General features: G+C 47.7%; 1 protein-coding gene across 5 annotated transcripts in view; it reads left to right on the top strand.

Annotated features, from left to right (window-relative positions):
- Positions 1 to 763: 763 nt before the first annotated feature.
- Positions 764 to 12,184, top strand: part of UBE2V1 (ubiquitin conjugating enzyme E2 V1) — a 32,489-nt gene continuing 21,068 nt past the window's right edge. The window contains exons 1-3 of one of the 5 annotated variants that reach the window (XM_051802832.1): positions 780 to 829; positions 3,534 to 3,650; positions 10,139 to 10,287. In XM_051802832.1, the coding sequence (XP_051658792.1) occupies positions 10,243 to 10,287 (45 nt within the window). In that variant the 5' untranslated portion in view covers positions 780 to 829; positions 3,534 to 3,650; positions 10,139 to 10,242. Of the gene's footprint in view, positions 830 to 1,957; positions 2,164 to 3,533; positions 3,651 to 4,771; positions 4,855 to 10,138; positions 10,288 to 12,184 lie in introns of those variants that run through there. The other 4 variants (XM_051802831.1, XM_051802829.1, XR_007907036.1 and 1 more) reach the window with 4 other exon arrangements.

Here is a 12,184-nt window from a genome sequence, read left to right as displayed (position 1 = left end):
AACCTCTTGAAGCAAGAGGGGTCTCTGGCTGCTCGGTGCCAAACCTGGTTATCCAGGTCCACTGGTCCCCTTGCCCTGGCCAGCTCAGATGGGCTCCCCTGTCCCCATCCAGCTCAGCTGGGCTCTCATGCCATCTAGCTGCCCTCCTGCTGCCCTCCTGCTGCCCTCGGCCAGCGCCGCGCTCAGCCGTGGGTAAAATGCAATGTTATTCGATGAAATGCGATCCAGGCAGCGAGGCCAACGCTGCCGCTCTAAAGCAGCTTCACGGAACAATGGACGGGAGCAGCTCCTCGGCTCTCGCTGCTGCTCCGGGCTGAGTCTGGCGAGGTTCGCTGCAGGAAACGGCTTAAACTGCGATGGGTCCTCCAACACGTTTTGCTTCGTAATCGTTTCTGCAAATTTTCACACGAAGTCTTGGGGCACAGTTTTTGGAAGGCGTGTTGCAACGCAAAGCAGAATTCATCTTTCTGCTTTTAAAATTTTTTTTTCATGTTATGTACTAAGTGAAGCGGGCTGGGGGAGGCTGTGCTGGAGTGTTACGGGTGTTCAGTGCCCGGCACCGCGCTGGTATTTGCCCACCCCGGCCAAGGTGTTCCGGGGCGGGGCAGGGGGGCGATAATCCTCGAGGCGCCCGCCCGCGTCATACAGCTCCGAAGCGCTGTGCGTGCACCACAGAACTAACTGCCCGCGCAGACGTCGCGCCGCGGGCTCCCCTTAGCGCGCCCGCCCGCGCCGCGCCCGCCGGCGCCGCAGTTCCCGCGTTACGGTGACGTCACGCGGGGGCGGGGCCGGCGGCGGCGGCGCAAGATGGCGGCGACCACGGGCGCGGGTGAGCGGGGCCGGGCCGGGCCGGGCGGCGGCGCCGGGGAGGGACGGGCCGGGCCGGGCGAGGCTCCCGCGGGGCCGAGCCGGGGCGGGGGAGCGCGAGGGGTGCCCGGAGGGGCGGCGGCCGCGGAGACGGGGCGGTGGCGCGGCCCCGAGCGGGGCCCGGCGGGGCGGGGGTGGAGCCGGAGCCGGAGCCGCTCCGTGCGCGGGTCCCGCGGGCCCGGCCGGGCCATCTCGGGGCCGAGCGGGGAGAGCGGCCCCGGGCCGGGCCGGGAGGGCGAGCGTGGCCGGCTGGCCCCTGCGGGACGTGTGTCCCGGCCCCTGGCTGGAGCGGACAGTCCGCGCAGGGCCTGTGCCCGCGGGGCGGGCCGGGACAGGGACAGGGACAGCCCCGCGGGGCCGGGGCCGCCGCCGCCGGGACAGCCGCCCGCACCCTTCGGGGCCGGGCCGGGTGTCCCGGGGCCGCCGTTCGGGCGCTTTTCCTGCCGCGCTCCCCCGTGGCGGGTTCGTGTGTCCGGGGCTGGCCCCGCTCCCTCCTCTCGGCACTCACTGGGCCCTGGCTGGAGTTACCGGAGGGAAATCGGCTGCTTTAAAAGCCTTTTTCGCTCCTGGTGTCTCCCTCTTCCACCAAAACCGTGTCAGGACGTGTGTGCTCCAAGCAGTCGGTGTATTTTTATACCCTTTGAAATTGCTCCACGCCTGCTCTGAGTAGTTACACCCTCTCTTTGCATTTATCATTGTGCCTTAAACAGCAATGCTGGAACTAGGTTTGAAATGGTTTTTGTTCTCTGCTGCCATCCTCTAATGAACTTCAACATATAGAGTCAATTAGTCACTTCTGTCCAGCCACTTTCATTGTCCTATTTTCTTCAGTCCATGTAGGGTCTCACAGGTGCCCGTGTAGTGCTTTGTTTTCAACTTGCTCCCTCCAGAGTTTGACTACAAGCTCACCAGAAGGTGACTGCTGGAGATGTAACAGAAATCTTTTGGAATTCTTTTTTTACAGATAGCTCTCTGTCCGTGACCACTTTCAGATTTTAAGGATAACCATCACATTGCACATAATTCATAGTAATCAAGTTAATAGAAACTCTTTTAAAGTGCAGTAGGTGCTGTCCTGAGAATTATGTGTTACAGGTCTGTGTTTGGACACTTGTGACTGTGAGGAGTTGATTAAAGACACAAAAACTGTAGTGGATCCTCCTTGCCCTGTTCTGTCATGTTCTCCTGGCTGCCATGTGTTCTCAGGGATCCTTTCAAGCTGCTGACTCTGCATTTTGTACTTGACTGGAAGAACAAGGCAAATATTTCTGGTGTTAAGCCTGTGCAGCTCCTGAGGTAATTGTTGGGTGGTCATGGAGGGGCCTGGGCTGTGGCCACAGTCCCAGCACAGCACCGAGACAGGCTCTTGTTACCCATCATGTGTTGGCCACACTGTGTCTCTTGGGCTGTTCCTGTTATTCCAGGGTTTCTGACAGCTGTTGTGTCCCCAGTGCTGGGAGCAGGCAGTGGGAGCAGGGCCCTCAGTGTCCTGTGCCTGCAGTGACAGCTGATCATGAGGAGTGTGACTTACAAACATATGCTGCAGGAACACTGGATTTGTGCAAAAAAAACCCCAAAATTCAGTCTGGAAGACCCTCAGGATACAGAGCAGCAGCTGCCATGGGTGGGAGCCTGAGAGCTTGGGCTGTAACTCATGGGCTGCCCTCCCAGCAGTGCTCCCTGTTCTGTTGTGTTGGGAAAGGATGGAGATTTCCCTCTCCTGACAGCAAGGACATCCCAGTGTCCAGGTGCTGGCAGTGGCACTGCAATGCAGGTTGTTTCTTCATTCCCAACCCTGCACTGAAGGCAGAGAGGCCTGGAGGTGACACCTCCTCACTCTCCATCACTGCGAGACTTGGGGCAAGTACCTTAGAACTGCCTTCACCCATCTGGAAAACAGAGTTTGCTAATACTTGTTTCATGGAAATCTTAATGTATTCCTATTTGCTTGTAAAGCACTGGAATATATGTGATATCCTGAGTTTGTGTTCAGCAAAGGAGCTTAAACAGATATTGAAGATGAAAAATACTCACTCTGTCTTCAAAAGCAGCTCCTGGCCCAGAGGAAGAAGTGGTTGCAAATGTCCCTGTGACTTAAAAAAGTCCTGGCAATTAGATAAGTAGATAGATTACATATTTGTATCTAATAAACAGGTAGACATAATTAATAAGGGCAAAACCCCAACCCTATGTAGCTTGCTCCGTGTTGCTGTCCTGCAGATTCAGGTTTTATAATGGGTAAAAATCCAGCTGTCTTGGCCTGTGAGATCCTGTTTCCCTAACTTTCACCCTGGGAAGAGTTTAATGACCTCATTTAACTCACTTTTCTCTCATAATTTAGTTTAGTGGGTATGTTGCAGGGCTTTGAGACACCATGTTTACCAACAACCTGGAAGAACTCAGTAGTAAAATGGTTTGCCCAGATTTAATGTGTTCAAAGAATGTGAGGAACTGTGGAAAAACAATTAATTCAGTGCATGGCCACGATAGTGCTGACATATGTGGCTTAATGCTCCCAAGAGAAGAGCATGGATCAGGTTTGGTACAGTGTAATAAAAATATATATTTGTAACTGTTGAGGGCCCTATAACATCACTGTAAACTCTTAAGTTATGCTTGTGGAAAGCAAATGAGACCTTACAATAAGAATAAACTGTGTATTGAAGGATACAGGTGTAGCTGCCCCTGGAAGTGCCCCACGATGGCTCCTTGGAGTGCACAGCAGACAACAGCCTTTCTTATCTCAAAGGAAATATTGCAGCCACCAAGTGCCCTCTGAGCCTGTAAGTAAAATACTCAAGGGTAGGGGAAAAGTAATTGAAGAGAAAATGGAAGATAAATTATGCCTTCTTAAGTAAGATAGACTGTAATAGCAGCTGCTAGAGGTGTTGATTGCAGAGCTCTGTGTACTGTAATAGAAGGATGCAGTAGGCTGAATAAAAAGGTAAATAGTTCACAACTCCTCCAAGATGATACTCAGTTGCATATTTTCATGTCCAGTGATACAAATTACATAATATATTTGAAGAACCTTATTCTGGCTGAGAACTTAAAAGTATTCATTAGTGCGTTAAACACGTGAGCAGGTGGGGATCATGGAAGGTGCACTACTGACAGATTTGGTGAGGGGTGGGAAGGGTGGGATTTTCAGGTAGTGAGGGTGTGTTTTAACTATTCCAAGTTACTGTGCTTCCCCCTCCTGGTGGTTTGTGCCCTGTCCTCCCGGGTGTGGGCAGGGCCTGGGGGGCACATCCTGCCTGTGCTGGTACAGCCTGGCCCAGCAGTGCCAGCGCCTGCTCTTCAGGGCTTGTCTGCAAACCTGTGCTCTGCCTTCACCTTTGGGTGGTGTGAATGTGGGAAAACCCAGCCATCCTCTGTGACAGGAGGGCCAGCAGGAGAGCAGCTCTCCCTGAGTCCCAACCATTTCTTCTCACAGTGCCAAAGGAAATGGTGGGTTTTTCCCTGGGGAGATGAAGTGTAAAGATTTGGTCCAGGACACCAGTCCAGGGTGACTTACTTTCTAGAGTCACTTGTAGCTGCACTGGAAGTGTTTGCTTTTCAGCTGTGATACAAGCACAGAAATCATCTGATTTTAACTCTGCTGCTGCTGGAAAGTTGTGCTTGGCCTCAGACCTGAGTGGTGCTGCCAGCCTGCCTCAGACTAAGTGATCTCTTTTCAAGTGACCTGCCTAAAGTATTGAAAGGTAGAACCAGCATTCAAGCTTACACAGAAAGAAAACACTCAGATTGTTTCAAGGAAGTTATTTTGGGTCTGCAGAATACCTCAGTACCTGCCTGCATCGTCAGAGTGGAAATTGTGACTGTAAAGATGATGCAAGAAATGTAAAGTTCCTGTGTTCTGAAAGCTTTTGTGACAATTGCTGAAAGCCTTTTATGCAGTTTTAAATATTCCATCACTTCAGAAACCTTATATACCATTGTGACAGAGAATGTTTACATACTTTTTACAGTTCCAGTGCTGCAAGGGTAAGCTTATCCAATTGGCAGCAGTCACAATCTTTGCAAAGAGATGAGACATATATTGGAAAGGATGTAATTAAAGCTGAATATTAAATACACAGAAACAAGCAACAGAAGGCTCTTTGATGTATTAAGCAACAGAGGTGTTTAAAGCTGTTTGATTTCAGCTCCCTTGAGTTACTGTAAACTAGGAACTAGTACAGAAAGCAGACTTTAAGTTGTCCATAAAGGCCAGTTTGAGAATTTGCTTGTTATCATTGAAGATATTGAGAAACCTTCAGCAAAAGACAGTTCCTCTCTTTGGAGCCCCATGAGTGAAGTGCATTTTCTAGGTACTTTGCTGAGGTGTGCTGTGCCCTGTGCATGTGCTTTAGTCCTGAAGAGAAATGCTTGTAATTGAATTTCACTTTAGAAAGGAGAGAGAAATGTGTTCTTGAAGTTTTTGAGAGGTGTATGTTTTGTTCTACTGACACTGATCAGAAATGCTTGAGAAGAGGATCTACTCCCAAGGCACCCTGCCCACCTGGTTTCAGTGTGCTGTTCTCAGCTTCTGAGGCTTCTGGATTTGGAATTGCTTCCAGTGTGTAACTGAGGAAAATGGAAAGATGAAAAAGTGTACTCTGTGAGAAAGTGTCATTTTTAACTTGGTACAAATGTACTGTGAACTTCATGGGAATGTAAATTTGAGAAGAATCTCAGACTGGTAGGATCACTCTTAAAACTGTTGTAAGAGTATCTGTGTCTTTAGTAGTGTTGTGATAAAAGATAAACCTGAGAGTGCTTTAAGCTCTTTAAAAGTCCAAGCTGACATTTAAGTGTCTTCCAGGAATAATTCTGTTCTTCCCTTAGTGAGACTCTGACCAGACATTGGTCACACTCCTTTTGTCCCCATATCAGTGTGCTGGCTCTGTCTTGCAACTCATTGCTTTAGCAAACAGCTGGGTTGTGAGCTGCCAGGGGGGTTTCTGACCAGGAAAACAGAAGGTCCTGATTCTCTTGAAGGCTGAGGAGGAAGTCACATCACCCAAAACCAAGCAGCTTCTTAACTGCAACACTGAGATCTGCAAGGTGTAAAGTACATTTCCTGACTTTCTGGAAAGCTCAGTTTGTGGTTTAGTTCTGCTCTTAAGTTGCCATAAAGTGATTTCATTAATTTTGTGTAACTGCTGAACTATTGTGTAGGCTTGAGGCTTCACCAAAGGATGTTACTGAAAGGTGTTAACTTTTAGAAGGACTGTACAAGTCTGTCATTGGAGATCTCCCTTGTCAGTACAGTTATGATTTAGCTGTTGTGATGAATAGTAAATACCTCCTTTTGCTCTGAAATATGTTTTCAGCTCCATTTCTGGGAGTGTTTCTATGAGGTCAGCACAAGCTGCAAGTGAAGCAGTTATTGAGATATTACTGTATTTTTGTTTCAAATGAAGCTGCTATTTGAGAGTCATCTTGAACCATAGTAAAGACAAAATGCATAACTGAAAGTACTTTAGACAAGTTGATTACTTTTTAATTGCTCTCACTTCATGTAGGTTTTCTTGTGTTAAATGAAGGGCTCTTAGAAAAACAGGTTAGTTTGGTTGCTGCCTTGGAAATCTCTGTTGCTACACTGAAAGGGTTATGCAAGGTATTTATTGGGGGGTGGGGGGAGGGAATACAGCTCATGGTTGTGTCAGCAGGCACAGGACATCTCCTGGTTCTGCATCTGCCATGGTTTAGCCATGGAAGTCATTTGGCAAATACTGTGTGTGCCTAGAACAGATCCAGTCACTCTCTAGGAATCTTGGTGGGCAGCAAACATGATGATGATGATGTATTTGTGTAGGACCACAAGTGATAAAGTCCATGTGGGTTCTGAGGTTCAGGTCCTGGCAGGATGTGGTAGTGGACCATGAGTGCTCCAGGCCCTTGCAAGTGAAGAGGAGCTGGGCTTGGCTTAATGGCCACATGCATCTTTCCTGGCTGACCAGAAGGGTCAGTCTGATCTTGTATTCTGCCTTGCTTAAGGGCAGGTCTTTTAGAAATTATTTAAAGCATAGTCTTCTATATGCATATGTGTGATTTTTCCTTCTGCTGTATGAATCTCCTGAGAGTGTGTCAGGGAGGGAGCTGAATGACCACCTTCTGTGGTGGCTGAGGTGAGGATCCTCCATATTACACCTCTGAGCTTTAGCACATTTCTAGGAGGCAGCGATGCTGTTGGACAGGGTCATTGGGTGTAAAGTGACCAATTATCTGCCATGATCACCTTGTTTTCTGTAAAGTGCATAAAAACTCGAATGTATGTACTTCCCTTGGGCACTCCCTTTGCCATCATGCCCCTGCAGTGGTCACAAGTGAGCAGTTGCTGTGGAATTAGCACTCATTTATGGAAATGTTTTCCATGTGATTGGAGCCAGCCCACGATATGACTCGCCAGCTCTCTGGAGACCTCAGGCTTCCCAGAGAACTGTAAGGTCCTGTGTGACTCTTTTATGGCTCTGATTCATGCTGGATTCATGCTGAATCAGAGCAGCTGTATCTGGGGAGAGCTCAGCAATAAAGTTGCCTTGCCTTCCCGTAAGTTGTAAAGCCAAGCCTAGCTCTGGTTAGCAAATCTCACAACTAAGGCTGCCTTTCAGCCTTGGTTGTGGCCTGCTTGAATATATACATGATGATGTCATTTTTAATTACATGCTCACTTAATTTTCTTCACGGGGATTCAGTGAATGGGGCATGATGCTCAGAGGAAGGGTGGACAGGCAGTATTTGTGGTTTCCTTCTTTGATGTGTGGCCTGCCATAAAGCTGATTCCTCCTGGGTTATTTGGTTTGGGCTGAGCAAATATCAGTAAATTGTCTTTGCACCACTGATAAATATGAAGGGTTGTAGTCAAGGACCGAAGGGCTGAGATGATGCTTGTTAAGCATTGTGATGTTGTGGTCTGTAAGAGTGTTTTTTTGGCTCTGTAACACATTCCAAGCAGGTATTCAGGGGCTCAGGCTGATCACTGGAGTTGGGGGGCTCAGGCTGGGGATCTGGTAACAGCCACAGTTTCCTCTGTGGCATCACCTGCACTGTGGAAGAGCTGCTGTGTCAGACTGAAGGTGGAGTCCCCCTCTAGAAGGACCTTCTGCTTACCCTTCTTTCCTGACCCTTCCTTTCACGGGCAGGGCTGAAGCCCAGACAGTGGCTTAGGGCACTGCCTGCTGTGAATCATTCCCATCACCAGCTCTCCTGTGCATCCACTCCAGCAAAAATAGGGAAATAGAGGGGGGGGTGTAAGCAAAGGTGGCACCTTGTCCTTCAACTCCTGCTCCATCTGCTTCTCTTGTCCCCCAGCTCTTGTGTTCCCAGTGCTGGAGCTGGGCTGCTCTGCCTCCCCAGACTACAGCGTGGAGAGTGTTGGGAGTAGAATTAAAAATGGAGTGGATTGTCTGTCATGGGTCAGGCATAACCTGCATACCTGAACCTTCATATGCCTGAGGTTCACAGGCTACACACTTCATACTTTTAAGGCTTTCTGGGAGAGGAAATGCTGGAGTTCATTGTGCAGGGGATGTGAGAGTGGTCCTGTTACCACCCAGGGTTTGGTGCTTGGGGCAATCTCATGGTGATGGCTTCACCAGCCCCAACTGACTCATTTCCTTTTGCAGCCAAAGATCTGTGTTTCTCAGCAGCCATGGTAACAGCAGGGCCTGGCTGGGAGGGGATTTGGCAGGGAGCTGTGCTGGAGTCGTGCTCAGCAGCCCCTGAACCAGGTTTGGTAGTGTAGGTCTGGTGTCTGTGGATGCTGCTCTTCTGAGTCTGGGCTCCTCATCATGCTGCTGCTGCAGCTGTGTTACTGAACTGTGCTTCCTCAGAATGTTCTACAGCATGATCACGTTAGGTGTGTGTCAGACTGGCCAATGAACTGATTTCTGTAGTAATTTGCTGGTTTGGTTTCCTTCATGCATGCTTTGTAGTGAATGAAATTTGGACCACACTGATTCTGCAGCAAAATCATCTCTGACATTTAGTTTCTTTAGGTCCTTAATGTATTTAAAGGAAACTTTAATGCTACTGGAGTTACTCAATTTTAAGCACTGCTACATTTTGCAGTGCCTTAGATCCTCTGTATTTTTCACATGGCCAAGCATTGTTCCACAGGCTGCAGGTGGATCTCTGCATCCCCACTGACCTCCATGGGCTGCAGGGCCACAGGTACCTCCTCGTGCTCTTCCCCACAGGTTGCAGGGGCACGTCCACTCTGGTGCCTGGAGCACCTCCTGCCCCTCCTTCTGCACTGACCTCGGGCTCTGCAGTGCTGTTCCTCTCTCAGGTTCTCACTCCTCTCTCTGGCTGCAGTTGCTCTTGTGCAGTAACGTTTTCCCTCATTAAATATTTTATCCCAGAGGTGCTGCCAGCGTTGCTGGCCCAGCCTTGGCCGTTGGTGGGTCCATCCTGGAGCCAGCTGCCACTGGTTCCATCAGACATGGGGGAAGCTTCCAGCAGCTTTTCACAGGAACCAACCCTGTAGCCCCCTCATAGCAAAACCTGGCCCCACAAACACAACAAAAGGAGCAGAGGTGTCCTCAAGTGTTTCTGTTCTGTGATGCCCGAGGTGCAGATACCTTGAAGAAGAGTGAGTCATTAAGTCCACTGTGGCCTGGGTTTGAGATCCTCCTTCACCACTGACTTAGTGTGTGACCTTGGATATGCCACCTAGGCTCTCTGTGCCATTGCTTTCCATTAATGTGTGTTTTGAGGATAAATGTGCCAGCAGTTAAGAAGTGCTTTAATTCCTTGGTGGTGGAGGTCATAAGTACAAAGGATGCTATTGCTGCTGACAAAGCCCACTTCAATTAACTTCAGATTAACCTCCTAATGTTACGAAAGAGTTTTATTTGCTTTAAAAGGTATTTTAAAAGCTCTGAGTCAGTCAAGTGATGTGAAGCCTCTCATGGTGTCGTTTTGGAGAATCTTCTAAATTTTCATGCTATAAATCATATACACAAGTGCTAAATTAGAGCTCCATAATACCAGGTGTATCTGAGGAAACAGATTTCTTTTCATTTCACTGCCTGCCATAACATGTGACCTATCAGCCTTCTGGCAGGTTTATTTGGGGATACCTTGATTTTGCTTGTAAAATCCAAGCTAAATATGGGATAGCTTTTTCATAATGTTGAAATATTGTCATTCAAAAATAGTCATATTTTTATGATTTTACCAAAATGTTTTCTGTGCACTGACCACAGGTATCAGGGAAATTACCCTAGCTTTGTTTCTTTACTAGATTTCTCAAATCAAAATGTTCTTCTGATTGTTTCAGGAGTAAAAGTTCCTCGTAATTTTCGTCTTTTGGAAGAACTTGAAGAAGGTCAGAAGGGAGTAGGGGATGGAACAGTTAGCTGGGGCCTTGAAGATGATGAAGATATGACACTTACAAGATGGACAGGAATGATTATTGGACCTCCAAGAGTAAGTATCCAGTTAAATACTAAAATAGTACAGTTATTTTTTCTTCCCTCTTTTTTTTCTCCTAATTTAACCACTGAAGTACAACAGAAAGAAAGACAAATGAGTGAAAAAACACTTCATAAAGTGAATTATGTTGAAGTTCTAAGCTCTGTATAATAATGGTTTTCATGTACTATATTGCTTTTTGCTTATAATTTGGAATATTTTAGGGCCTTTCTCTGGTTGGTTCTGTTATGTGTCTGCTTTATATTTGCAGATCCATTAAGACACAACTTTTGAGATCCCAGAATTCTAGTACCCGGTACTCTTGAGTATTCCAAGGTTTAAAATCCTTCAGCTAGTGAGGTTTCATGTGGAGATCATGTGGGTACAAGGGCATGTTCTGTGCAGCACTGCTGGTCTCTCTGCTGGTCCTCGTTGAGTTTATGGGTTGGTTTTTATTGCAGCAGTTCTGACTTGCTCTTGTAGAGTTTCAGCTAACTCAGGAAACTCAAATTTTAATGAATTCAGTTCCCCCTCTGAATGTTCTCTCCCAAAGCAGCATCTTATAACGCAACTGGTCTTTGTGGGAGTGTTGTTGTGCTCTCTCTTCTCCCCCCAAGCCCTACTAAACTGTGGGTCTACACTCTAGTAGTGAACTTGAGGACTTAATTGTGTGTTGTACGTGTGTATGTGTTCTAAAACCAGAACCTGTCTGTTGTCTCCAGTTTCACTGTTCTGTTTCCTTAATTCCTTTCCATGGAGTGCAAGGAGCTGATTCTCCTTCCTGCAATAACAGATGTTGTCTTCTACATCTGGCCTCAGTATCACTTCTCAGTAATTCAGGGGTCATTATATGAAAATCTTTGCAGACCTTCAGTCATGCCACTGCCCTGTGTGTTCCCATTCTGTCAGTGCCTTTTCTGACATACGAGGTTGTACAAGAATGTACTTTATAATGGCATTACACATGCAGCATTTTCCATCTCATCCAGAAGTGTTGTTTACTTCTTGTCTGCCTTTCTTAACATCTCCCCAGTCACGATCATTTCATTTGTTTATGATATGCACAGATTGTTTTCTAGAACAGCATTTGATTTCAGAACATTAGGAGAGTGCTAATGAGCCTGCATTAAGGTTGTGAAGAAAGCTCACTGCGTGCATACGCTTTATGGAAAATTTAAACAACCTTGAAATCTAATTTGGAGAATTAAATGGGAACTGAGATGTGCAAACAGGCGTGTGCTGCCTTGCCAGCAGCGATGGAAGTTTGTCATTCATGTCATGCTGCAAACCAAGGCTAGAGGGCCATCACAGGAGAGGATTCAGTTCTACCTCTCTTGTCTTTCTGACACACTTAGGAATACAGATTTTTTTCCAGAAGTGTCTTGACTTCTTTTGAGCTCATTGCTTGAAGACAACAGGCTGTACTGAGAGAGATTTTGGGAACTTCCAATCATTCTTGTTTGCTCAGTGGCTGTCCTGCTTTTAGCACTGTTTGTCCTCAGTTATGACCATTTTGTTTCTTAATAGGATGTGGGAATACTGGCTGTGGAAAGTCCTGTCTCCATCTGGGCAGAAAGCAGTCATGCTTGTAGCAGGTGGAAGAATCTTGGGGGGGAAATGGTGGTGCAGAGCTTCCCATGTGCTGCTGCCCCGAGTGTCCCTGTGGCCACACACGGAGCGTGTTCTCCTTTCCAGGCTGTGTGCAGATGGTTCCACAGCCAGGGATTCACCTTGCTGATATAGACTGCTTAGAAACAGTGGCACTGCCAAAGCTTCAGCTTTATCAGCACATGTTTTACACTGGCTGTTCACAGCCAAGGCTTCCTGCGTGAGGCGGGTGTTCGAAGAGACCCCAAAGCCCTGCACAAAGCTTGGGGCTGTTCCTTGCTCCATGCACAAGGCAGCTCAGGGA

This window comes from Manacus candei, unplaced genomic scaffold (assembly GCF_025592945.1).
Source record: "Manacus candei isolate 608988 ecotype Guabito, Panama unplaced genomic scaffold, ASM2559294v1 h1tg000057l, whole genome shotgun sequence".
NCBI lineage: Eukaryota > Metazoa > Chordata > Aves > Passeriformes > Pipridae > Manacus > Manacus candei.
This window is presented reverse-complemented; position numbering and strand designations above follow the sequence as displayed.